General features: G+C 40.2%; 3 protein-coding genes across 7 annotated transcripts in view; all 3 read right to left on the bottom strand.

Moving 5' to 3' along the window:
- Positions 1-4,076: 4,076 nt before the first annotated feature.
- oma1 (OMA1 zinc metallopeptidase) lies at positions 4,077-15,049 on the bottom strand. Its single transcript, XM_058639429.1, has 8 exons — positions 14,343-15,049; positions 12,381-12,609; positions 12,008-12,181; positions 11,592-11,699; positions 10,351-10,479; positions 9,598-9,672; positions 8,920-9,069; positions 4,077-5,737 (listed from the first exon to the last, which is right to left on the bottom strand). The coding sequence occupies exons 1-8, from the start codon at positions 14,681-14,683 to the stop codon at positions 5,402-5,404; spliced, it is 1,542 nt and encodes a 513-aa protein (XP_058495412.1). The 5' UTR covers positions 14,684-15,049; the 3' UTR covers positions 4,077-5,401.
- A 532-nt stretch (positions 15,050-15,581) lies between these two features.
- Positions 15,582-22,321, bottom strand: mysm1 (Myb-like, SWIRM and MPN domains 1). 2 transcript variants are annotated; one of them, XM_058637564.1, is made up of 20 exons: positions 22,224-22,321; positions 21,951-22,020; positions 21,634-21,704; positions 21,165-21,239; positions 21,002-21,086; positions 20,793-20,891; positions 19,811-20,348; positions 19,465-19,717; positions 19,241-19,371; positions 19,025-19,128; positions 18,859-18,936; positions 18,672-18,754; positions 18,320-18,374; positions 18,039-18,089; positions 17,686-17,760; positions 17,391-17,579; positions 17,171-17,303; positions 16,414-16,519; positions 16,251-16,308; positions 15,583-16,128 (listed from the first exon to the last, which is right to left on the bottom strand). In XM_058637564.1, the coding sequence occupies exons 1-20, from the start codon at positions 22,277-22,279 to the stop codon at positions 15,775-15,777; spliced, it is 2,664 nt and encodes an 887-aa protein (XP_058493547.1). In that variant the 5' UTR covers positions 22,280-22,321; the 3' UTR covers positions 15,583-15,774. The 2 variants fall into 2 exon arrangements, with proteins under 2 accessions (XP_058493548.1, XP_058493547.1); XM_058637565.1 differs by lacking the exon at positions 22,224-22,321 and having other exon boundaries at positions 15,582-16,128; positions 21,899-21,981.
- A 1,172-nt stretch (positions 22,322-23,493) lies between these two features.
- suco (SUN domain containing ossification factor) overlaps positions 23,494-27,467 on the bottom strand; it is a 34,665-nt gene continuing 30,691 nt past the window's right edge. For 3 of the 4 annotated variants that reach the window (XM_058637560.1, XM_058637561.1, XM_058637562.1), the window contains 2 exons: positions 26,951-27,006; positions 23,494-26,601 (listed from right to left, as the gene is read on the bottom strand). In XM_058637560.1, the coding sequence (XP_058493543.1) occupies positions 26,035-26,601; positions 26,951-27,006 (623 nt within the window). In that variant the 3' untranslated portion in view covers positions 23,494-26,034. The remainder of the gene's footprint in view (positions 26,602-26,950; positions 27,007-27,467) is intronic. The other variant, XM_058637563.1, reaches the window with a different exon arrangement.

Below are 27,467 nucleotides of genomic sequence, written 5' to 3'. Positions count from 1 at the left end.
TAATGTGTTCTGCTTTAATCACTCGGTAGTAAAAGCAAATTAAGGATTCTCGACACATTTACAAACATTTCATTTTCAACTAGTTTTTTTTATTTTTTTATCTCAGTTTTCACTACCAGTCCTGGAGTAAACCAGGCCATTACGTGTTCATTATTCATAGGCCCATAAAGAGAACTATCTCACTACACTTGCCCTGAGGTGTAACATAATATATGCGCTCAAAAAACTGAACGCTACCTGTGGAGGATTGATTTAAACCATTTCATCTCATCTCATTTTCACATCCTCCAGTTCCCCCTTCGTTTCTGCAATCTTCCTTCCCTCGTTCCCTTCATTAGATTGCACCCGGTCCTTGCTGAAAGACTGGGAAGAAAGCTGGTTATTCAGATTTAAATCAACACTGACAGAGAAGCAGATGTAAAGTGAGTGGAGGAGGGAGGGAGTGCTTACAGAGCTACAAACTTTCTATCTGACATTGTTAGTATTAATGTGATTCCAATGTGAGGGCTGGGATTGATGCAGTCAGATGAGGAACCGTGTTCACATCCTAATCTCTAATAGCATCAAAGTAGCCAGACTATAAAAGCCTCTACCAGTTCAACATGAACACACACACACACACACAAGCACAGATTGAGACGATAAGGTGCACAGAGAGGACACAGGGAGCCATTAGAGGAGGACCTGTATTGTGTTGAAAGAGAAGAGCTAGATACCCTCCATGACCCCACACTAGACGGTTCATCACTGTGGTTTACAACACAGCAAAAACATGAAAACATGGAAAATGTGCCAATTCAATTCAAAATATCAAGTTAATTTTAATTTTAATTTTAATTTAAGTTTTAGGCTGACTGAGTGAAAAACATTCTCTCAGGCCAGCACTGTACGGAGTGTTCTGTATGACTAATGAAGACATTAGGAATAACATTAGCTCACATTATAGCTGCAATCATCAGGGTTTTATATGTGGGGGGAAAAAGGCACTTTTTTGTCATCAACCTACTTAGATTACACACTAGAGTGCACCAGGGGAGAACAACCTCAGCACCACTGTTCTGCCCTATTTGCTAAAAATAAACTTTGTTGCAGGTATGTTTACTGGGGTCAGGTGTGAGGGCTGGTATACAGGAGGTGAAATCCAAAGATGTACAGTATATACTGAAATCTGTTACACTTGCCCAAAGTGATCATTCATAAACAATGGTCTCTCAGATTTGACTTTTTCAACACCAACTGACCTTATTCTGAATAAGATGTTGTTTACACCAGTTGCTACCAGAATATTGCATTTGTATTACTGGTTTCATATCACAGAGCGTAGTCTGATTATGACTCAGGTCTACATGATGTCCACCACTGTGAACTATTATCAGAACGATGAAGATGTTGAAACAGTGGAGGTCTGGAATAATGTCCATACTCAACAATCCTTATGTTCTAAATGTCCTAATCTGGTTATTGCTTGAGTAACATCTCATTCAGATTAAGTTATTTGGAAACTGCTGTTGTCATGGCAGTATCTTCCTCAGACTATTGTCTTAATTGGGTTAAAATCTAAATATTGTTGCCTTAGAATTTGTCATGGTTTGCAGAATAGGACCCAAAAGACGAGGCTTACTTCAATGAGTATAATTCCCTTAATGTAAGAACAGATAAATTAATAAAATACTAGTTTGAGTCAAAAAGTACAAGGAAAAATTATGAAATAAACCAAAATGTGACAGTAGAATAGATAAATAATAAGAAATGATGTTGCATCATGATGTTTAAAGCAGACTAAAGGGTAAAAGAAAGAAAATGTTCTAAATGATAAAAAAATAAAGTTTCAAATGAATTGAAGGAAATAAAATAAATAAATAAATACAGTTAAAAGTCAGGTTAAAAAGGAAGGTCTAACATTTGCTTTTAAAAATATTGATATCTGGCCTCCAGGAAGGTCTCCAGGAAGGCTGTTCCTTAGACAGGAATATTTTGATTGTTTTGGGGGCGGGGGGGGACTTGGCCTTTTCAAAAACATTTTAGCTGGTCAACAAAAAAATGAAGATTATTTATTTTTCCCCAGGCTCCATTGCTTTAAACCATTTCAAATCTAATTATGACTCATTGGTAAGCCTCTGGAGTGCGTCTGTCTCATACTGCAGACACAACCTCCGAGACTTGCCTGTTATGTGTGTGTGTGTGTGTGTGTGTGTGTGTGTGTGAGACAGCATCTTTAATTACCCAGGTAACAGCCAGATGCTCCATCACTCTGGCAATGGCAGTGATTAAAAGCAGTAAAATATTCATTTCAATCAGACACCCACATGCCACATGTATAATTAATGCACAGCGGAAGGACACAAGAACTTTTACCACAACCACACACACATTTCCATCACCACACTCCCTCTACACTGTGCAGCCAGCTGCTGCATACATGCGTGTGTGTAAATATGTGTGTGCGCGCACTGAGGTCGATCCAAGAAATGGAACTGTGGATGTGCCACTTTGAGCAACACTCCACATGAAGGTCAGGGGGGGTGGCCAGACTGCATTATGGGACATCATTCAGCCACCTACACAGCAGATGTGTTGGGTCGCTCTCTCTGAAAGGGTTTTTTTTCTGGAGAAATAGCGTCTCAAGTTTGCCATCCGTGGCGTAATGTGTTGTGTTGTGCTTCCTCTGCAGTGGGTGTGCTGTACTTACTTCTACTTTCCAACACTGCAGCACTTGTCAATACCTTGAAATACCTGTGAGCAGTTTGTCAGAATATAGAGGTCTCAGGAGCAAGTCTGCTGTATCTCGCGTGGTTGAACGTATACACCAACAACACAGTCTGTGAATTCACAGGTGGAGGATATACATCCGTACATACTGTATGTGAAGAGAGAAAACACAGAATAAGACTTCTCCATTCAGAAGTCAATCAAATGCAGTTAAACAAAAAGAATGCTCTCTTCCACAAGTGGAAATTAAATATTCTATTTTCTCCTACCAGTCCCTGTAGTTCCACTTTGTCTGTTTTCTATTCCTGTCCTTTCAATTCATCTGACTTTCTTTTCCTTGATTAAGCCCTCTGTTGCAGTATTGTTTATACTCCAGGAGAAGGCTACAATTACTCAAAGCTGTGTGTGTGTGTGTGTATGTGTGTTGTATCACACTCATTACAATTATCTCTGGGTGTGTGTGTGTGTGTGTGTGTGTGTCATCTGTTTCCAGCTCAAACACCGTGGCCAAGATATGGGAAGACTGCACTTGAGTGAATGGCAGTTGTGAATTCCCAGGACATCACCAATATTTAAATATTTACCCACTTCTTCAGCTCAAAAGTCAAAAAATGTGGTTGTATTTATTTTAGAAAAAGGATAAATTACATTTCATATGTACTTACATGTATATATATGCACTTTAGGCAAGACCTGTCGGCCATCTTCATCCATCTACAGCAGCCTGAACAGACAAACCAGTCAGAGCATGCACTTTCCATTTTGCTGATGCTTACTATGCAGAAGAATAATGACTTTGCCCATATAAACCTGCTGTATAACTAAACTAAATCAAAGGGGGGAATGGCAGAGAGAGAGAGAGAGGCGGAGGGAGGGCAGTGAAAGAGTGTTTACATCCTTTCTGTTATACAAAGGCCAGAATATTTCCCTAATGGACTTGGGAAAGGGTGGGTGTGGATGAAGGGTGGGTGAAGGAGAGGCTGTTGGTGAAGGAGTCCCCTGTTTGATGCAATCTGCAGTCTCCCCATTAGGTGTCACTCATTCTTACACAGTGGGCCTTAAATATACCTGAATAACCTTGTCTTTGAGATTTTCGTCTCATCAGCTGTGAGGAGCCCCCCCAACACCACCACCACCACCACCACCACACACACAAACAAAATGCTTCAGAAGAAAACTCATCATTCACCCACTGCCTTAATTGATTAATGTGATGTTTTGATGTTCTCCTGCTCCCTCACACACAAACACACTCAGTGCATAATATAACATCTTTCCATAATCATGATTTCTCTGATAAAAATACATCTTTCATCCATTTGAATTGGATGTGGAACTCCCAGAGGACAAAAAAAAAGCCAAAATAATCAATTTTTCCCAAATTTATTTTTTGCTGCCATTTGCAAACAGAGCACATTTCTGCTGAGATATTGCTATGCAAAAACCGCATTACCTTGGCTTTTCATTGCACGGTTTAGCACAAACCTATTGCTGGCCATTTGCCCTTGTAAAAACACATCCTTGACTTTGAACCTTTTCTGTTTACAGTGAAATAAAGCGAACGGCACTTGTTAGACGCACCCTCTTTAGTGTGTGGCTCTTGCTGCAAGCTGTTGCTGTAACAATGTTTTCTCAGTCGGTGTGCCTTGTTAAATAAAACTGTACAAAATCCCATGAAAGATTTCTCAAAGCTCAACGATGGATGCCGACATTCATGAGCAGAAGGCTGTGTTTTAACACCTGAAAACAAACCAGCATAAATTTACACCAATAAATCCCTCAGGCAGAGTATGCATAAAGTACTGTGTGTGTGTGTGTGTGCGTGGCATGAAAATGTACTCGTCATAATGAGAATGTAGATGTCCTCTGCTTGCCATGGACACATTCTCCAACATGCATACTCAAAGTGCTTACTCTTGTCGGGTTGGAGTGTGTCGATGAATAATGCACATATTAATCTCCCAATGTATGGAAGCTTTACTAATTAATTTATCATTTCCCCGTTATCTAATTAATGTGGCTTCTTTGTCATCACTAGGTGTAGATAATGTCTCTCTGAAAGTTCAGTCAGCAGCACGTTGAGATGAAAAGGTTAGGAGTGATAGTTTCCTTTAAAGGTGATTTACACTACGTACCAAACGTATTATATTAAGATATAAAATGATCATAATGTGTCACCAGAGATGAAGGAAGCGTTAAATTGAAATACTGGTGTCACCGATGACAATGGCGCAGCCGGTATATTCACAAAATACGTTTTCATTTGTGGGCTGCAAATTGGGATTATGTTTTGGTTTGGGGTTTTTGGTCTATTGTGCCAACTAGCATATAACACAGCGAGTAACAGTTCAACACACATGATGCCAGCAGAGAGCGCGGAGACGAGGTAGCTGCTAAGCATCAGAAATATTGGACGGTACCGGATGAAAACTACAAACTACAGCGACATACTGTACGTTCTCATCATTTTTTCTTCTCTTAATTCATAACCCTTAATTCACTGCAATTACAGCATTACACCAAACCTCCATTGAGCTGTTACCCCGACCAACATATAGCAGCAGTGATTATAGATTGGCAATTACAGAGCTACTGAAATCTAAAGGGCGAAATGTCCCAAATCAGTAATAAATACAGCAGCCAAGACCAGTCAGTGAAAAACTCCACTGATTCATGAAGACATAACACCCTGTCAGCTGGTGACCATGTCTTGTGGTCCGTCACCCACAGTGGGAGCACGGACAGGTGCGACTACACTCATCTCTGAAGCAACAACTGGGACTGGACCTTTGTTTCCTTGATCAAGATTTGAGGAGGGAAGAAGTGTAGTTTGGGGAAGCAGAGCTGCAGGCAGAGCAGTGTGTAAGACAGCGCTGTGGGGCAGGTGGGGCTTGCTTGCACCCTCTGACCCTCCCCTGCTTTGATCCTTAGTTTTTTCCAGCAACATCTGGACACTCTTGGAGAAGATTTTTCGAGGGTCAGACGCAGGTAAATCAGGGCAGATGCAACCTTCCCTCAACTTCAGAGCCTATGCACAGAGAGACAAACAAAGAGGTAATTTCACACAAAAACAATCACATTTAAAATGTAATAACTTTAAATCTCTTCAAAGAAACGATTAAGCAGAAAACACATTCAGCCACAGTCATGGGTAAATATGTGCTGAGGTCAACTGCAAACGGCTGGTGGCCTTTCGGGATCGTACAAGGGCACTTAGTGCTAACACGGTTTAGTGTCTTGAGAGACTAATGTCTGCTAATTTCACAGAATTGAGTCCATAACTGCAATGTCAATAGTTTTGCAGGTATTTGGTTAGAAATCAAAAATAGTATTGGTATTGCTCCTAAAAACCTTGTTTTTCTCCCCCACCTCTCTAGTCAACCACAAACAGAGAGAGAGAAATTGAGCTGTTATGTAGTTGTGGGTTTACCATCGTTGCTTGTCTTAAGAGGTGCTGAGGTGCAGACAGAGGCAGATTGGCACAGGCATCTTTAGGCAGCTGTGCAGGGAGCGGGTGATTGCTGTAGGCGGAGCATGTGTTTTCAACATTGGACAATCACAGTTCTTATAAAACTAAAGTCCTGATTATGATAAAAATACGACCGTGAAGTCCTACTGAACATCCAGGTTTACCTTTTGCTTGTATAATCCACCTCTGAAACTTTTTGTAAGTGCTTTATTTTTGTATATATATAATATATATATATATATATATATATATATATATGCTTTCTTTTTACATATAGATAGATATAGATATACACATATATATACATACATAGATATAGATATACACATATATACACACATATATATATATATATATATATATATATATATATATATATATATATATATATATAGATAGATAGATAGATATAACCTTTATTTATACAGGTTATCCCATTGAGACACAGGGTCTCATTTTCAAGAGAGACCTGTGTTGCGGGCCACTTGAGCCAATCTCAGCTGACACAGGGCAAAAGGTGGGGTACACAAAAGCAAAAATGCTACACAGAGAGAGTCATGTGCAGCTGATAGACTTAATCCGCAGTGCGTGAACTCATTAGACATTTACGTTACAAACTACAGCTTTAAACTAAGACCAACGCACTGGTGCTGCTGCTCAGCTGTGCTGGAAAGCATCATCAGATTCACTATGGCAGCATATTATGGCTCCATAACAGTCTGGTTAAAAGCTAAACTCCAGAACATGGTGAGACAGCTCTGGCAGTGATGGACAGATCACCCTTCTCTTCAGACCATCTACAGTATGATGGTTCTGTAATCAAATTCACAAAAAAAGGTTCTAAATGACTCATCACACATTCTGTTTCCTGAATATAATCTGTTACCTTAAGGCAGACATTATAGAGCGAGCAAATGTAAAACCAACTATCTCAAGTTCTCTTTAATCCCAACGTCTCTCACACTAATCAACAAGAAATCAGGTTCCTTCTGTCATGTTTCTCAATAAGCACTGACACTTTAGTATGGCACTTTACTCTTGCACATTATGCACTATGGTTACTGGTTTTTAATGTCGTCTTTTGTGTTTTAGGTTTTAATGTTCATCTTTTTTTATTCTGTTACTTGAGTGAATTGTGATTCCTTTGTAAGTTGTTGTTGTCACTGCCGTGTTCTGAATTGTTCTGCCCAAGAAACATTTCCCTGTGGAGACAATGAAGGATATTTGATTTAATTGATTGATTTTAGGGATAATGCATTATTTAAGCTGTCCAAATGGTTAAAAATCAATGCGAGTTCTTAAAAGGATAGCCGTGCAAACCTCTGTGTGTGTGTGTGTGTGTGTGTGTGTGTGTGTGTGTGTGTGTTGCATGCGCTCATATTAAATGTGTGTATGCTCTGTATTTGATTGTGTCTGTCACCTGCCGGGAACTACAGATGGAAATTAGCAAGTAGCTAAATCTGGTACAAATTATGTCCCTGATACAGATAAATTTAATAAACGAAACTAATCAATCTCACAAAGGCTGGATGAGCAGAACTAGTAGGAATGAACCACAAGCACTTCCATACAATTAAGCACATTCTCTTAGTCTGTCTTGCACACCTACTGTACACACACCTAACTCAATAATCTCTCACTTACCGCCAGCGACAAGACTCTGAGCACATGAATGCACTTTGTTCCCAGTGAGTCAACAGGGTCCTCTCTCATGCAAACAGTTGATTTAATGTGCTTTGCTTAAGGATGATGAGTGCACTGGCGAATGCAGAGAGCTCTCCCAAAAGTTGGGTTAACGAGCTTGATGTTGTTACCCCTCGCAAGGTGAAAAGCATCAAATTATGCATCACTTTCACCCAACTGTGCTCAGCTGTTAAGTGGCTCAAATGCACCACTACGCTGGATTTAACGAAATTGGGAAATGAGGAGGGCACGGCAGAAAGCAGAGAAAGTGAGTTTTCTCAGCACACACAAACAAAACAAAGGCCAACGAATCCCCCGAACAATAGTCTGTATCACATCACTGCCTGTGGCTACAGTCTGGCCTCTCCGACGACTGCTGCTGGAGGTCAATCTACCACACAGGGATATGCTATGGTGCATGGTTACATACACGCGCACACACACACACACCAACATAAAACACACACACAGACTCAATGACACGGGCACCTGATGGACAATTAGAGGTTTACCCATCTGTTAGTTTTTAGTGCTTGCAGCATCTGACAGTGTACCGACAGTCCAACTCACTTTCAAGGTTAAATACATTGTTGCCTGATACAATGTTAATCTCTCCCTCTGCCTCAGACACACACACACACACACACACACACACACACACACACACACAAGAAGTAATGACTGCTACTGCCATAGAAGTTGCTGTTGTCTTAACTGCTTGTTGATTTCCTTCTAGCCTTAAGGTAGGATTGATTGTCTCACCACAGCAACTGCACAGTTTGAGTCTGACTGCTACTATGGGGTTGTTTGCCTTTAGCTCCACAACTCAAAGCCAACAAAAAACTGCAGTTAAGCATATATGGGTTGTTTTTTTTCTGTCTTCCTAAAAGCCTGCAAATATTCCTCTCCACCCTCTGTCTCTCCACATGTCTGCAGGTGGATATACTGTACGTACCACTACCACATGCCTGATTATTTCCATTGAGACTCCTTCCACCAGTTCCTACAATTAAACTGTTTCTCCACTGCAAGAGACAGATGTGGGACTGCCTCTGTACCTCTGGTATAAGGATGTCCATCTGAGTGAATCTGTTCCTGTGCGACGGGTGTGTGGACAGCCACTCAGGGAGAGACGGCTGCCCTGTCAGCTGGTCTCTGATTTCCATTTGCTGCCAGAAAACAGGTCCAGCTCGCACATCTGCACACGCCTAGGAAGGATACACACACACACCATGGAATCACGAACACAAACACAGTGGCATCCCTCAGTCTTGTGCCAAGATAAAAATCCTTATTCAACCACCATTGATTTAGTTTGACAACAGTGCCCCCTAGTGCTTTGAAAATAGATTCCAGGAGAGCAATAGTAGCATAAGAGAGTGATTTTGCATTAAAAACACTGATAACCTGATAAAGAGCAAAAAGAGTTTTAGTAAGTCACTCATTATTTTATTTAAGTTTTAATCCCATGAAGTCACCATGGTGATGTCAGAATGGCCACGGCTGTAGATAAAATCAAAACAATTAAGAATGTTAAAGCTTTAGCTGTATCTGGTATAGTAAATGTAATTGGCAAATGTTCTTGTTAAAAAAATACATTGAATTACTATGGAAAGCTGCTCCATAGTCACAGAGGAGATTATACAAATGCCATACATTTTGCAGACAGAGCAGAACTTTGTGACAACTAAACTGAACTTGATAATATAGTATATATACAGTATATAGGACGATACCTTAGCAGCCAACTGCAGTCCTATTTTATCAGCCTCAGCCTCTAGTTTCCGACTGTAGGGACGACTGAAGATCAACTAAAGGAAGAGACAAACAATATATATTTATGAGGTGACACACATTTTAAAAGTCATATAAACTTTCCAGGTCTTTTTCTGTACTTTTATTTTAAAACTTTAGTGCCTGTAACTTAAGCATAAACAAATATCCACCACATTCAAACCATTGTCAAATGTGTTCACACAACACTGATTAAGCCTTTTAGCTCCAAACCACTCTCTCAGTGTTTAAATCTTGTGTTGCCCGGCAACATTCCTGCACTGCACACAGGAAGTGATTGGTTTTATGTCAAGACAGAGAGAGACGACAGCAGCAATGCACTTGTAAATCGGGACACAAAGGAGACAAACTAAAGTTTCAGAGGGGAACTTTACAGCAGTTTACTTTGATGGGATAAAAGCCTCTTGCCCCCACCCAACCACACACTGCTGGTGTATACACATAAATGCTCCTGATGGTATTGCACAGCATAATAAATAACAATACATAATTTCTGTTCACAAAGACCCGAATCAGAGTAACATCAATACAAAAGACAAAATAAAAATAAACAAAAAGGTACTGCAGCTGTAAAACTTCATACATAAAACAAAACAATTTACATTAAATATAGTAAAATTGCACTCTCAGTGAACATAAATGCACGTGTTATACAAATATTTCTTGCCTGGAAATAGTATTCTGTCATGTGTCACCTGTATAAGCTTGTCCTGTACCCAGTGTGCCAGCAGTGCCGAGCTGTCATGTGGACACACGGCCCAGACGGCTGTCAGCAGGATAAGGGACAGGAGGTCCACGGCGTGAGACAGACTGGCCTGTTCTGCCTATGAGGGGAGAACAGAGATATGACAAGGAGGAGGTGACAGATGAGAAAAGGAAGATAAAATGTTTAAGACAATGCAAATAGGGAGGGAAAAATAAAGGCAAAAAGGGCTTCTGCGAGGTGACCGAGGCAGGTGGAACATATTGATCATTCCCATCTATTTTAGTGGAACTTAACTCTGTAACATATTTAAAAGTTTTAACAGCCAATCCAATAGAGCACACCTACTGGGTAATGTCAAGCCCATCAATGCACATTCCCTGCATCTAATTAAAATCTCCTTCAAGCATTTCCTCTGTGGACACACACTGAAAATACACACTTCATTAGACACTTTTTCAGAACAAGAAAATGTGTTTTTTATTGGCGGAATCAAAACAGCCATGTGAGGAAAGTTAATAAAGTGATAGTATCCTTGGTCGACAGGACTGTGGTCATCATAGCACAGACGGGATTAGTGAATGTCTGGGGGTCATTGTCAGTGACTTTATCTCCGCAACTGATGCTACTTCAGCCAAATTAATACGTCTGAGACAAAGAGGGAGGCTGAGGAGAAATCCAGGGTCTCAATGTGTAATGCACAACTATAGGAGATCCAAATACATATTTTATAGCCTTATGTGAGAGAAACCTGGAAAACCTCCAGCTGTAACTTCTACTCTGCCCCAAGCCTTCTAAATGACTTCACTTTGTTCTCAGAAATGTTTTCACTGACTCATCGTTATGCACTGCAGCGAGGGCTGCTATCAACTAAGCTTCTCATTTGTCAGCGTACTTTATACAAATCTTTACACAACACCTTTAATCTATCACATCGCAGCTTTCCATGTTTTTGCAATAAACTTTGTTTAAACTGCTCAACTACGCCATACAAGTTTTAATAAATGCAAATGAGAAGTGAAAGAATAATGCACTAACAATAATGACTTGGTCATCCTGCACTGTGACACAGGAGGAACCAAATTAAACCGAGAGGACTATCAATGGGATTTTTGAAGTGAGTGGTTGAAACATGTCAGGTCAATTACTACAGTAAATTATACAATATTAGGTGATCTTATTATTGATAAGGGGTAGAAACAGTGCAACAATCACAAACATGTATAGTCTTACCGAGTGTCCCAATAATGCATGAGCCATCTCATGTCCCAGAACAATAGTGAGCTGGTGAACATCTGCCACAGCGTCCAGCATCCCCGTAAACATAAACACTTTCCCATTCTGTAGGAAAGGAAAAAAATCCTTTTTAAAGACTGACAAGAGGACACAATATGAGTTCTTATGTTTGCATATTTTACTCGCAAATAGGTTTTCACTCTGTGAGCAGAAAACAACAACATAAAGTGTAACAAGCAAAATATACATTCTTCTCATTCAATGTCAAAAGGTACAAAAGAAAAGAAAGACATTTTATGGAACACTCTTATGGAACACATATGAGGTTAAAGATGCAATGGTGTGATAGTGTGAACACTTCAAAAGCACATCAAATAATAACCTTACTCTTAAATGGCCTTTCTTTTACTTACAGGTAGGACAAAGGCGTTGACGTCTGGACTTTGCACCACATGGACACTCCAGGTGACATCGGACACTTCAGGGATGTCCTTGTTCCTTTGTGCCAGATGCTCCACCACCCGCTCAACTACCTTGTGACGGGGGTCACTGACCAGAAGCAGCAGGTCTGCAAACTCCTCCAGGTACTGAATAACACACACAAAGACACAGACAGACAGACAGACAGACAGACAGGCAGACATTAAAAATGTTTAAGCACATCTTTTTTTATTACATGTTGTGTTTTACCTTGTTTTGTCTGCTTATAAATGCCTCATCTTCCTGTATAACACACACACAACACACACGCACGCACGCACACACACACACACACAGGTCTCTCACAGCTTCTGAAGTCAAGGCAGCCAGCTCCATGAAATTTTCTCTGCTGAACACCAGGAGGCGGGTCCGTCCCGTCAAAGGAGTCTCATCCAGGTAGGTCAGGAGAAGGAGAGCTACAATCACCATAGCAACGACTGCCCCTGCTGTCAGATGCCAGCGGCGCAGCCAAGCCCATTCTCGCATGAGCTGTCGTCGGTTGTTTGGTAGAGCCACCCACCACTTTCTTATACTCCTGCACACAGAGGAAGACAACAACGTCAGTGACGTCAGTTTGTGTAGCTCACACAACCTTATTCAGTAACTTTGAAATCATTAGCTGCTCTAAAAAAAATAATTATCAATGACTAACAATGTGTATTTACCCATTGATCACAATATTAACAACGTCTATACACCTGTTTAGTCATGCACTTATTCCATCAACCAATCACATGGCAGCGGAGCAATGCTTGAATGTGTGTGTCAGGGGGAACATGTAGGAATGGAACTTGGTCACTGTTGCACTGTTTGTACCTGTGTACTGCACACCTTTGCAAACTTTAACATGTCCTCACCTTGGAAAACATTCAGTAGATTTAGTTACTGTTCATATTAAACATCAGAATGTGGATATAATGAAATCAATCACAGTGACTTTGACTTTCAAGCACATCAGTATTTAGAGGTCAGTAATGACAACAACAAATAAACAGTTAATTTCTGGCAAAGGAAACTGAAAAAGAGAACGGATAGATGGGTCATAGATAACAGAAGGGCAACAATACCTCAGATAACAATGCATCTTGCAATTATTGTGATCACAAAACACATTTACGAATGAAAATAATGAATCTGAGGTGAATAAATTACAGCAGCATAGTCAATCAAAAATAAAAAGGTGAGGCTGCACTTCAACACAGGACAGAGAGAGACAAAGAGAGAGAAAAAAACCCTGATGAATCTGAGCTCATGATTCTAGATCTCTGTCAAATCATGCAGGTGGTGCAGTCAGGATCTTGTGTCAACAGCATGACTCAATGAACCCCACCTGTCTGAGTAATGTTTTCTGGCCTCACACTGGAGCGCCTTAACCACGGTTTGAATGCTAACGCCTATGCTGTTGACAAAGTGCATCTTTGTAGAAACAAATACTTTTTTATGAACTATATTCAAATTAGCGAAATCTGACTGTAATAATGCGTCTGATATCAGTGTGCATGTGTGTGACAGGTAGAGAGACAAAGAAGTGACTGGATGTTAATACTAGGTTTAAACAGGCTCCTCAACTCCACTACACAAACCTACCACACAATATACAACATAGACTTTATTAAATCTACATGTCGTGATTCGATCCGATGCGTCTTAAAACATGAATGAATAATGAATGAATGATGAAACAATTGCCAATTTACCACAAAAAATAAAATTTCATTTAAAGAATATGAATTTGAAGGCTCACATTTGTGCTGTGTCCTATTTTCAGGGGCTCTATTCATATTGGCCCCAGATTTTACTTTATTTTCTTACAGTTCAGTAAACACTGTGTAGGTAAAGCTAAAAAGCACTTTATTTCCTACTTGCACTCATTTTATTTATTGTATCATTAGCAAAGGCAGGATCATGTAGTTTTCTCTGCTTAACATATCATGACGTATCATTCAATTATGATTTAAAGAGGAAAATAAAATGATTATCAATAATACCATGGACCCAGAATTCCAATACAAATCAGATCAGCACCCAAGATCTCACGACACAACTAAATCAAGAATATCATCACAGCCCTAATATCTACTGTATTAATTTGACAAAAACACATTTAAGAAGTGAAATATTAAAAAGTATTCAATTTATTATAATCAAAATTTTAAAGAACCAAGCATCATTCTGTTGTTCCTCATAGAGGTGACCCATGAGGTAAAGTTTCCATGCAGTATATTTTGAATGATACAGGTTAAAAATGTCCAGAATATCTTCTCCTACCTGCCCAGTATTATAGCCATGAGCTTCTGGAGAGGTTTCAGCACCAGCCATATGAGAGGAGCGGGCAGAGCCTTCAGGGAGGCTGAGGTGTGGAAGTGTCCAGACTCCTGAAGTTTGGGACTGATCTGCAAACACGGGGTCGGTCCATTTTTAAAGAATAATACAGGTTTTCTGAAGAGGAAAGATGTCGTTGCCTTTTGACAGCTGATGTGAGGCGACACAGTGTTCGTCGTCTTCGGAGGAAAAACAGCTTGTTTACTGAAGAAGGCGGTTCGTGTCAGGGGTGAAGAGAGCGAACCGAAGCGGCTGCACCTGAACAGACTGACAGCGAATACAACCATGGCGTCCTTGTGATTCTCATTCAACTCACATTCACATAATGACAGTCTGCTGCAAACGCCGCCGACAGCTGAGAGGATTTTAATGTATAATTAACGATCACGGGACGTTTTATCGGCTAGTTCGTGTGACACCGCCGTCAATGTCACTGCTACCAGCGGACGCGACCGACAACCATGATGGTTTCCACCGCACAGCCGCTAAGACAGTGACGAAAAGATTTATGTCTATTTCCAAATGTTTGTTATTGACACCTCGACACTAAGAGTTACTCCTGTCATGTCCTTGCGACACCACACGTTTGTAGTCGAACACCGACGAACCGATTTAGTTGTTTTGAGAGTTCAACATTTCCGCTCCTAAAATTCTTCCCCCTAGAAACAAATGGTACCACAAGTTCCAGGCACTTGCATGGAATTTATTGCCAGGTTTCTTAACACCAGAAAGTAACATAACAGTTTATTATTAATGTATTATTACTATTTTGAGTTAGGAACCACATAGCAATTGTATTATAATAATAGTGTATTCAAGTAATAACTTGGTAATAGCAATTAACAATAGACATATGAGCATCTTAATTCATTGTTAGTACACAGAAACTACCACAGTTGTGTTGAAGACATTATAATTCCTTGCATTAAAAATAACGTAATAACATTAGTAGAGTACTGACATGTGTTGTTATATGTTGTAAGGATTCATATTCATTGTCTACCAGACAGGAACAACCAATCACTCTCACACTCATACCTACAGTCAATTAAGAGTGTCATATTAATGAATAATAAAAAATCCTCATGCATGCTTCTAACAAAATCACACATACAAGTAAGCTTAGATTTCATTCACATCTTTTCATATTGTTTTTTTTTTGTTTGTTGGATTTTTTTAAAAGAACATCGGGTCAGTCACTTGCTTTTTGTTTAGAAGACTTTAATATGAATTCTACATACACAATCTGATTCTAATATAAAATATTATTTAAAAAAAATAAAGAATAGTTTGTGATGCTGATACAAAGCTGTGTAGTTTACACATAAAAGTCTATACTTTGACTATTGTATAGCACAAGTAAGAAACGTTTGGTCCATCACAGTAGATAGTTATGTTCAGACGATAACACTGAGCCCAGGTGTAACACTGTGTTGCTGTTCGTCTCTGAGGGTGTGTCTGTGACTGGTTGTGCACTGTTGCCTGAAGCTCTGCCAGGATCCTGATCAGGGTTTCTTCCTCCTTCTTCCTGGGGCATGTCCTGGTTGTCCAGCTGATCAAAAGCAAAGTCATCTGAATCCACTGCTCTTGGTGAGGTATCTAAAGACTCTGCCTCTTCCTGCTGCTGTTTGGCAATAAAGTCTGACTGGAAAAGGGCCTGGATCTGGGTAAGGAAGGGGTCTCCCTCCTCATCTGGCAGGGGCTCCAGGTATCTTGCAAGAGATGACAGCATCTAAAAAAGGGGAGGGTAGTTAAAGCAGAGACACATTACATATTAAAAGTAGGGGTGATACATTTAAAATGATGTTAAACACTGGGATATACAAGTAAACAGCATTTACAGGTTAGACTAACCTTCTCTAAACAGGTGAGATGAGAGTCTTTCCGAAAAAGTCTGTCCATCTGCACACTCCTGACCAACCAGAACAGGAAAAGTCAAAATATGATAAAAATACAAAATAAAATTAAAATATGATCGGCGTGTCGACCACACGTGTCAGTCTTGAGTCTCACTCACCCGTGTGTTTCAGAGTATTTGTGGATAATCCACTGAGCTCTCCTCATTGTTTGTTCCCAGTCTGGGATGTCTTGTGATGACAGGAAGTCAAATCTGAAGGGCAGCTCTACGGATCCAAAAAAAAGACACTCAGCCAGTGGATACACTGTGGTAATGTGGACAGATGTCCTGTAAATATGTGTGTGTATTTTAACTCTATACTCCAAGAAAACAAAATAAACTAAAGTGCACGAGCACTATTGAGAATAATGCATGGTTCACATGATGCTGAGCTGTGAAGACAAACAGCTAATGAGATGCATTTAATGACCCTGGTAAATTTGATCATTTCTGCAGGGTCTACAGCATGTTGTGCTTAGAGCAGTGGCTTCAAGATACCTCATAAATGGAATCACTTCTGCAAACACAAATTGCAGTCTCTGCAAGCAAGTGCTTGCTGCTAGAACCTTATGGTAATATCCATCCATCCATCCGTTAACTACCGCTTTATCCTCCACCGGAGGGACGCGGAGGGGTGCTGACATAGGGCGATAGGGCGGGTACACCCTGGACAGTTCTTGTGGTAATATATGCACCACAAATAAGGTAGCCCTTTTTTTTTAAATCAGCGCAATTAATGATAAAATATTGTTTAGTTTTGTATCTTTTTTCATATATTCACAATGAGTCACCTTAACTGATCAGTGTTTTATAAATGAAACAAATAATGAAATATTCATGCCCATCCCTAGTGTGCATATTTGTGCTTTAAACATACTCTGGGGTCCTGATGGCTCCTGGCTCTCCTTCACCAACAAACAGGTGGTTTGAGAGTGTGGGGATGGATTTGCGGGGTCATATGGGCTCACTATCATACCAATAAAGGGCGCTCCGCCTCGTGAGAAATAACTCTGTAGCAATCAGGACACAGGATATTAGACGACAGAATGATACACTCAGACTCATGACTAAATGACCTCCACATTCACTCATTTTACCTGGAACTGGTCCTGTGTAGTTATATCCCGCACTGAAGGGTTGGGGTGGAAGGACGGGTGTGAGTGGTACCAGCCCACCACACTATAACCCAGGGACGAAAGTATATCACAGGCTTGTGTTTGAGACACAGGGTCCATCTCACACTGCAAACCTGTACTTACACTATTACAAGGCTCTGCTACACAGATCTACACACAAACACACACAAACAGTTTGCCATTAAACACACATTACAAAAAAAAGAAATGATGTCTTCTGATGTTTCATACTGTTGTTTAAAACTCCTCCTCCTACCTTCAATACTTTGTCTTCTTCATTAAAAGTCCCTCCCAGCAGACCAATAACTTCCCCCCGGGATACATGGGCATGCTGAGGACCACAGCACATTTGATTAATTTAGGAGCAAAAAGAGAACAATATTCTATTCTAATAAAATACAACAGAAAAGAGTAATGGCATTAAACAAAGCCAAGTTTAAATAAAATCAAATCTACATTATTTCAATTCACATTTTGAAGTGGGGGCTTACTACAGAGAAGGAAGGAATGGCATGGTTTGCATAAGCCTGACATGCTTGGAGTGCTAATGCTAAAGAGTCCTGTATTGGTTATTATCATACCAGACACCAGAATGTTTGTGTAGCATACCATGTCCATGATGAGAAGAGTCTCTGCACACACAATAACCTGGAATGGTTCCTGGCAAAACAGAAAAAAGTGGAATACAAAGGATCACCTTATGTGAGAACTGTTGGTACATTTCTGATGGTCTTTCAGTTTAGAGAACATGATTTGAGAGAAAATTGAATGTGATCTCCTATTTTAAACTAAATGAAGGTTCCAGAGACATAACACATGAGTAAATGGGAAGTGAGATTCCCCTCCTATTTTGCTAGTGACTGATGAGAATAGGAGAGACAGCCACTGACCTGTACATCGTCTCCAAAATACCTGCAGGGAATCAGCTGGAAGGGATCAAATGACCTGATAGAGGAAATGTAATCAGAATTTATACAAGTATGAATATGTAGCTGTGAGGAAGACAGTAAGAACAGGATGATTAAATGATCCATAATTACACACAGACATGCACGGGCATGATGCAAGTGCAGTGCAATTTTTACGCCTTCGTTCTATGTTGTTGTTTAGTATGATCATCCATTGATAAGTTGCTGCTTTTGTATCTTTAACACATTAGATTGTTGGTAGTGTATTGAGATACATATATCGGCCACCGACCAGGGATGCACAGAAAATGTTCCATTACTTCATCACACTCACCCTCTGTATCTGGACATCTTGCCGGGTTTAGGATGCCTTTTCATCTCCTCTCTCCTCAGAGCAAGTTCCTCAGCACTGAGATGCTGATGTAAACACCAAAAACACAAGATCAGTATGTCTTTATATCCGTATATGTGATCGATATGTGTCTATGTGCATGTGTTTGTATGTAAAACTGTGTCCAAACCTGATAAGTCTGTCCCTCCAAGTCTTTGGCATCACACCAATTTCCCCATATGTCTCTCACACGACGCTTCCTGGTCCGCTGCAACCAATCAGCAATTAGATCAAAGAATCGCTTATATCGTTTAGATGCTTGAAATTAGGTGTCAGAAATGATTGAGTATGTCTACCATGCTCTGCAGTCTCTGGGCGAGCTGATAGGCCTCAAGCACATCTTTGCCTTCCTTGTGCTTGGAGCGATCCACCAGCAATGGGCGATTGTACACCGCTTGCTCTGTGAGTGAGAAGGATGAAAAGGGTGAAAAGGAAAGTAAATTATAAAAAAAAAAAATAATAATAATAATAATAATAATAAGTAAGTGCTGCAACCAGCTCAGTGAAGTTACCACAGTTGAAATTGATGGCTCCAATGAGCTCCAGATAGGTGTGTATTCTCCCAATGCAGTTGACGTCTCCACAGTTCTTCAGGCCTGGGCGAACAGATGTCTTGTTCAGATACTTAGGCTTGCTCTTAAACCTGGTAAAAAAAAAAAAAAAAAAAAAACATTAAAAACCTGCCTCCTATGCACAACTGTGGTGTGATTAAAAATTAACCAAACATGTCTAATACCACTGATCCAGGATGTAGTTTCTGATCTTCAAATATCTCTCTGGGGTCTTGGAGGGTCGTCCCTCAAAGAATTCTGGTATGGCTTGTTTCTCATCCTCAGTGATGGCCTCCTTGTCCAACTCAATTTCCTGTTTAGGTATCTTGAGCTCCTCCTCTTCCTCTTCCTCCTCATCTTCATCCCTGTTCTCCTCCCTCTCATCCAGGTCGACTTCTGAGTTTAGATTTAAAATCTGCTCAATCTTATCAGCCGAACCTAAGAGAGGAAAAATACATTTAAAACTTATTTAAATCATTGTAAACATAAAGTACATTCTTTGTGTGGTGATTAGAGCACTGTGTACATTACCCATCTCATCACCAGAGGTGTCTTTCAACTGACTAGTCTGTGCTGAGCTCTTAAAATGGGAGCTCTGGTCTTCATGTTCATCACTCATTTGCTTTGATTCTGTCATAGTTTCTGATTGAGGGCTTTTTATGAGAGACAACACTGTCTCCTCTTCCTTAGTGTCAGCATGCTCCTCTGTGGAAGGGACTGACGATGAAGGCTGAGGAGTTTGTGGAGGTGGAGAGATGTTGAGACTGTATGAGTCTTTTGTCTCCTGCCCACCATGAACTTCCTCTTCCTGCTCTCCTGTGAGATTTTCTGTCTGGGTCTCTGGGTTTGTTTGCTGCTCTGGTTCAGTTTCGTTCCAAGCCTGCAATTTCTCTTCGGTATCTTCATCATCACTCAGATCATCTGTGATGTCTACATCCTCATCCTCACCATCAGAGAGCTTCTCTATGCGGATGGTGTTGTCTGTAGTGGATGCATGACTGGATGTGGGCTGCGGAGGCTGCAACACGGGTCCTGCAGGGAGAGCTGCAGATCTGGGCTCTGATTTACCCTGAAAATTTTGACAGATGATGAATTCATTTGTTTATCCTTTCCTATGCAATTATTTTATTTAAACTTTATTCATAAAGATAATCTCACAGAGACACAAAGTCCCACATTCAGGACAGACCTAACCAGGACCACAATATGAGTGACACAGATGAACATTTCAACGGACAGTCAATAAGATGTCTCCTGTAAATAAATTGTTTTCAGAGACTAAGCAAGTCTGAGCAAACTGAGACCTTAATTTCCGCTATTTTTTAAATGTATTTTCATATGGTATTACAGATGTATCATACTGTTAAATGTTGACCCCAAAAAGACTAGCTGATAGTGTAATGGCAAAAGGTGATCCTAATAAAGTAAACTAAGCCTGCATACTTCCACCTGCATAAAATCAACTCAACAGCAGCAGCACACTGGAATAATGTTCTGTATTAGTAAATCTCACCTTGTGTTTAAAATACTGTCTGGCGTAGCTCTTGACCTGAAGGACAGTACGGCTTTCCACCAATTTGGCAATCTTAGTCCACCTTCGGCCAAACTGAGCCTGCAGAACCACACACCCATATTATAGTTTCACAAAGAAATTAGTATTTCTACTTTCTAGTATTTCTTCTATGCAAAAAGCATGGGTGTTGGAGAAAAAGGAGAGCTTACCAGTCCTTCTTCAAACCGATCTTTCTCCTGTTTGGACCAACGAGAAGACGATGCTGAGGTTGTGGCTGGGGTTTTGGTCAAAGAACTATGCAATGACAGAAAGGAAGGTGACATAAATGCATACAACATAAAGAAAGAAATTTAAAGAGAGAAACACACTTACTTCTTCACTTTGGGCTTGTTGCTAGCAGCACTTTCCCAAACTTTACTAGGAATCTCTTTACCTGTCAGGTAGTATCTATAAGTATAGTTCAGGACCATTAGATATGAAAGGGAACTGCATGAAAATAGTGTGCAGCACAGATTAAAAGACAATAACATGAGACACAGAAAAATATTTTTTAAATTTAATCATAACAGCTTTTCTGATGAAATCATTTCTGAATACTTGCAGCAAGTCTCCCTTATTACTCATTCCATTCGTATGCCTTTGATTTCTGCATTAATAGTTTCACGTGGGAGTCATTTGACAAGTTTTACCCTCAGCAATGCTTTTATCTCATATGCCTCAATCTTAGGAATTCAAGTGAATCTATACAATTCAGCAGATGCTACAAATCTGTCTGGACAAGACAAACAAAATAAAATAAATCAACCATTTTGTGATACATTCACAGTCAGTCAAAGGATACTGCTCCTCCAGCAGCATTCTCTGTATCACCTCTCGGTTCTCGGGACTAATGGAGCTGTCCATCTCCCACGGCTGCACGACAAAGACAGACAGAAGGAAAGACATTCAAAAATCGCACACAGTGGACATCTCACTGACACACATCCACAGACACAGTCTGTTGAAATGTTCAACAACGTGCACTGTGCCTTCCAATTAAAATAAATAAATAAAACAGTCACAGTCATGAATAGAGACACAAACCGCAGAGACATGGACAGACTCACAGTGACAGACACAGTGACAGGTGAATGCCTGAGTTTTATGAACTCTTCATACCAGAATTCCTGCGCTGCTCGTCCACGCAGACTGCAAGAACTGCTCCTGAACTAAACCTGCGTCCAGCTCACTGCAACAGAAAGCACAACAGGACGTGAACACAACACGGTACTGAGCCGAGGAGACTCACAACCAGCCTACAATAGTTAAGTCTGTGCTGTGAGGCTGAAAACTACACCCAGCTCACAGTTACCCAGCGCAGACTGCACTATATCAACCACACTGAGAAAATATATTTGGGGGGTCTTAACCACACGAGGAAAACATAATTACTTTAAACTGCTTCCAGACTCGTCTCCTTCGATGTCAACATCCACCTCGTCCTCCATGTTGTTGGATAAACGTAAACAAAAGAGGAGAGAGCGAGAGAGAAAGAGATAACTCCGCGTGAAGCAGTAGTCAAATTTAGTCACAGCGACACCTTGTGTCTGGCTGAATCAGCGTCTCAGACATATTAAAAGGTCTTAGAGGTTTTTATGGTGTTTGACGCTTTATTGCCTCCTTTAAATTCCTCTGTCCTGTTCCTCTACAGTCCAGCTACTCTCTGAAAGGCAAACAACCAGTTATTTTCTTATCTGCAGCCTCCACACTGACCTTTTAAACTAGTTTTTAAACACTAATCTAATTTCTAATCACCCCAATGTCTGTCATTGTGCAATACTTATCATACTATATACACCTTTCCATTAATGAAAACTGTAATTCTGTTTTAGCCCATTGTTGGAAAGACATAAATATACACATCTCCTCCGTTCCCTTACTTCATTCAGTTACCAAAAGTCAGATATTTGTTAAAAAAAAGGGTAGATTTAGCAGTTGATGTTTATCCGAATAAAAAAAAAATACTGAGTAAAAACACAAAACAGGATATTTCCTAGGGAGACCCTGTGCTAATACCACAGCTCAATACCATTTATTAACCGTTTCCCCTTTATAATAAGGAAGTATTTCTAAAAATGCAACTGTTGTGCATCTTTATCCAGCAGACAGTTGACTAAATGCATTCAGTGTTTTCTCATTAAAATGTTGCTGTTTAACTGTAAAATCTTTCAAATTCCCCCAATCAAAATACACATATTGCTATAAAAATTGCTATAAAATTAAAAGTCAGAGAATATACAATAATTGTATGCAGTTGTTGGAGTGGATGAAATGCTAAACGCATAACTGCAACATTTCTAAAAATTAGTATTCTTTAAGAATGAGTCTTTCAGAGACTTAAACTGACCCCTGACTATTAATTAAAGCACATATAAGGCTGGATGGTAGCCAAGAAGGATATTGTGATAAAAGAAAATTTAACTGGTTAAAATCAATAGTCATCACATATAATAAAATAAAACTTCTTTATGGGTGGAAAACAAACACGTGATAAACAGAGAAGCATTTATAAATCTAAGGTTAGACATCTAAAAGCAGTTGCATTTGTTGTACCTCAAAATGTGTTGGCACAATTCAAATGTTTTAATGCGTTTCTGTTGTCTTGACAGTACCTGCACTACTGTTGAATATAAATCCATACAATTGAAGGTCACAAATAAAGTTAAAGACGACAAAAGTTTTATTTAGAAATTCACAGTTTCTAATGGCACTACAGTTTTTGCAGTAACTCACTCCTGCTCAAAAAAATACTTTGCAGCTCTTGAAATTTCTCACAGACAGAAAGAGAGAAAAAAGAGAAAAGATAGCACTTGACATACAAGGTGTAAAAAACAAAAAAAAACAAAGGCATGAGGAGTCATACAAAGTGCACACTTGAGCTCTGAGAATTTCTTTCTCACCGAGTTGTAGGGATAAGTAGATTCACCAAAGTAGTCTTTCTCATAACAGAGCACACATACATGAGATAGACAACAAAAATCTCACGTGCGTACGGGTTCACATCCAAACATAAGTTCATACACATTCAACCAAAAAAATAAAATACACACGCTTTTCTCAGCTCACGAAATATAATTAATCAAATTAAGTGTTCCAAATCATACCCATCTTTACCGTGTTCCCTTTATTTAACAATTAGAATCATTCCTTTAACAGACCACACTTTCATCATCATTCAACGTGGGGCAAACGCATGAAATCAAAGAACAGTGACGAGTGAATAAAAACGGTTACACAATGACAGCGAGGACACAAAGATAGTTGAGTTGGTGAGAAGTGCAGACCTATAGATGGGGAAAGCATTTCAAGCTCCCAATGATAACATGGTTAAGTGGTTAAAAAAGAGCAAGCATTCAAATAAAATCTTCACAGTTATAGAGAATGTCGTGCAATGGGTTCACAAGTGACCCTGGAGGATGAGCATATGAAGAGAGAGAGAGACAGGAGTACTTCAGAGACTGGTCAGAAGATGTAAAGAGGACTTTATCAAGAGAACAGGTATGAGGTTTTTGTCTCTGTCAAAATGTACACCCAAAACGTCCAACCACACAGAGCCAGTCAGAAACTACATAGGTTAAAAAAAAAGATTGTAAAATTCTAAAAAAAAAGTTTATCTCTTTTACTCACAACTGAACACCCTACATCATAAAACTGAATGTTATTTTAGGGTCAATAATGAAATCATGAGTTAAAATCAGTTAGTTCATCAGAAGATGATGAAACAACTAGAACAATTACACTCAGTTAAGATAATTCCACAACCTCCAACTACCCAGCAGCTCTGAAAAAAAACACAAAAGCAGCAGTGTGACAGTGTTAATAAATATCTGGTCTTCTTGATTTATACTCAAATACGGCTCGGTCTTGTTGGATACAAATAAATAGTGTGCTGCAGTACATGTGACTGCTGTTGGAGACGTCTGAAATATCAGGCTGAGGAAACGGAAGCAGGGTCTGTGAAAAATCAGAGCCCAACATTAAAGGAAAACCTGTGGTTAAGCCATTTGCCATGACCGTGCGTCAGTACCAATGAGTGAATTCACTGTATTATTTGCTAAAAACTACTATTACACTGCAGCACCTACTTTAGAAGCATCTGTAGTCATTTAAATAAATAAATAGATAAATAATACTGGTTTGTCAGATTTGACTGCAGGGTCCCAGTCGAGCCTATGTGTATGTGAAAGTGTGTGAAAACAGAGTTTGAGTGTAGCTCTGCTACAGTGTCCTCCTATTTAGAACTTTCTACACCTGTTTTGTGAAAAATTCTCCCCCAAAGAGAGTAACAAGAGAGGAGAATGAAAACGAGTAAAACTCAGTTTTGCTCTTGCCTGTCTGAGTCAAGTGTAACATTCATAAATCTGACAGTCACAATATCTACTAATAAAACGCGCATATTTCTCTTCATGTGGTGTGTGAGCAAAGCTTTTCGGGCCCAGCCCAAACTAATAGAGTGGAGACAATTTGTAGAAGTTTGTAGTTTGTATTTCATTGTGCACTTGTGAGATCTGCAGAGGCTGCGGTTTTATCTGCAACACGAGGTTTAGTGGAACTAAACTCGAGCTCAAGGACAAACACATTCAGACAAAAGTTATTTTCTTCATTCAGCTCCGATGGTTGGTTTAGATCAGACTGACAGAGACAAACAGAGAGTTGAACACTGGCCGCACACCTGGATGCAATGCTACGACAGCATGGATAAGATAAAAACGATGGCAATAGATGACAGAAGGAAATAAGGACAGGAGAAGTTAGTCATGCTCCATAATTCTCTCATAGAGACACATTTCGTACTGAAGAGCAGCCCTATACTTAGGGAAGCTCCCTGAAGGTAAAGGAACGTAGAGCTAAAGCCAATGTGTTTACCCACAAAAAAAACAACCCAACATTTGACATTTGTAATAATGTTTCACATCCACCACAATATCTCTGTCTGTCACAAGGATGAAAAGGTCTGAAAACAGATATAAAGGCACGTAACCGTAAACAGGTCTTTGACAGTGGAGAAGGACTGGATGATGTCGAGCCACTGCTGCCATGACCATTTCACTTCCACAGTGCATGTAGGTGCTCATGGGAAATATAGCAGTGAGACCTCATTTCCTCACAAATCTGCTACCATATAGTCATAAATTATGTGGGTGCTTGTGTGTGTGTGTGTGGTTGTGAGGAGAAACTTGTGTAAAAGTGAAGTGTGAGTATTTCAGACGTGTCCGGTGACGGCTGTCACCCCGATGGTCCCGACGCTGATCTCCTTGTTTCCCTTCATGAGCTGCTGCAGGTAGGGCAGAGAGGCGACGCCTCCCCCCCGCACGTGCGGGAATGGCAGCTCCGTCTGCCGCGACTTCCGCCGCTTCATGGAGCGTTTCTCCTGACGAGACATGGTGGGAGGCTGCTGGAGGGGGAAACTCAGGTTGTGGCCATTGCACAGGCCAGTGGGAGGAAAGGTGGGAGAAGGAGGGGGGAGGCGGTTTGTGAAAGACTCCTCAGAGTGTGTGGATGAGCTGCAGCTGCTGGTCTCTGTCGGAAACTCCTTAGAGGTGTAGCAGGTTAAAGATGATACTTCCTTGGTGGAAATTGGTAAAGGAGGAGGTGGTGGAAGAGGAGGAGGAGGAGGAGGTGGAGGAGGAAGGGGTATGGCAGGAGGTGGCACGGGGAGGCATGGCTGGAAGCCGTTACACTTTATACCCCCATTTGTGAGCGAATCAGAGGGATTACATGCCTTCATAATCTCAACCTTGTCCAATGACTTTGTCTTGCAGCGCTTTTTCTACAGAAAAATATGAAAAGAAAAAGAAAATAATTAATAAAGCATTTCAAGAAGGTCAAGAGTCCTATCTCATAATGTAAAGTCACATTAACCACTGTCGTGCTATGACAATCAAGTCATACAAATCGGTCAGAGAAGGGTGGGAAAGTAATGTTTGAGTCTGGGATTAAAAGAAAAACTAAAATGAATCTACAGAAAATATTTACAACCTATTTCAGTGATGTGCTGTGATTAGTCAGCAAAAAAGTGGTTAATAGACAGATCAGGTTTGTGGAGCAAAATGCACAAAAAAAAAAAAAAGTAAGGCAGCCATCACAGCCAACAGCAGCAGTCGGAACAGACACTGTACCTTTTTCTCTGGAGAAAACCTTAGAGGTTCTACAATGTACAAGTCATCTGGACCTACTGGGGAGGGGAGAGAGGGGCCAGGTTAATGATGGAATGGTAAACAGTAATACATACATGTAACAAGCATGAAGCGACCTTGCAAGTAGTTTCGTTGAATACATTATGGCTTATAAGTGCATCGATAATCTCACAAATAAATGAATTGAATAAAACGTAGGAAATCGTGTGTTCCTTTATCGTTTAACTCTACTTGCAAACGTCCAAAGCAAAAGCATCGTGCTCTTTTATTACGCTCCTTAAGCCTGCATGAGGACACAAGCTGCCAATGACAGCCTCAAGGGTAAACTCGCACACCTCCGCACGCACACACGCACACGCACACGCACACCATTGAGGGATAATGAAGAGCAGAGGGAGTTTAAGGTTGCAAGAGTGAAAGACTTTTCATTATGGCTTTATTGCTTTCACCAGCTTCTCACAGTAAGACTTGAGGCACCAGGGAGTTTCAGCCTCTGAGC

Source organism: Solea solea, chromosome 9 (genome assembly GCF_958295425.1).
Source record: "Solea solea chromosome 9, fSolSol10.1, whole genome shotgun sequence".
Classification (NCBI taxonomy): Eukaryota; Metazoa; Chordata; class Actinopteri; order Pleuronectiformes; family Soleidae; genus Solea; species Solea solea.
This window is presented reverse-complemented; position numbering and strand designations above follow the sequence as displayed.

Bases quoted from the DNA above. Each gene is read 5' to 3' on its own strand.
- oma1 (XM_058639429.1), bottom strand. From the start codon at position 14,683: ATGGTTGTATTCGCTGTCAGTCTGTTCAGGTGCAGCCGCTTCGGTTCG. The intron at 12,182-12,380 runs GTGAGAGACCTG...TGTGTTATTCAG, and splicing joins CTGCCTTGACTTCAGAAGCT to TACCTGGAGGAGTTTGCAGA. The intron at 10,480-11,591 runs GTAAGACTATAC...CTCCCCTCATAG, and splicing joins ATGCATTATTGGGACACTCG to GCAGAACAGGCCAGTCTGTC.
- mysm1 (XM_058637564.1), bottom strand. From the start codon at position 22,279: ATGGAGGACGAGGTGGATGTTGACATCGAAGGAGACGAGTCTGGAAGC. The intron at 21,087-21,164 runs GTAAGTGTGTTT...GTCATTGCATAG, and splicing joins AACAAGCCCAAAGTGAAGAA to TTCTTTGACCAAAACCCCAG. The intron at 19,372-19,464 runs GTATTAGACATG...TTTTTTTACCAG, and splicing joins AACTACATCCTGGATCAGTG to GTTTAAGAGCAAGCCTAAGT.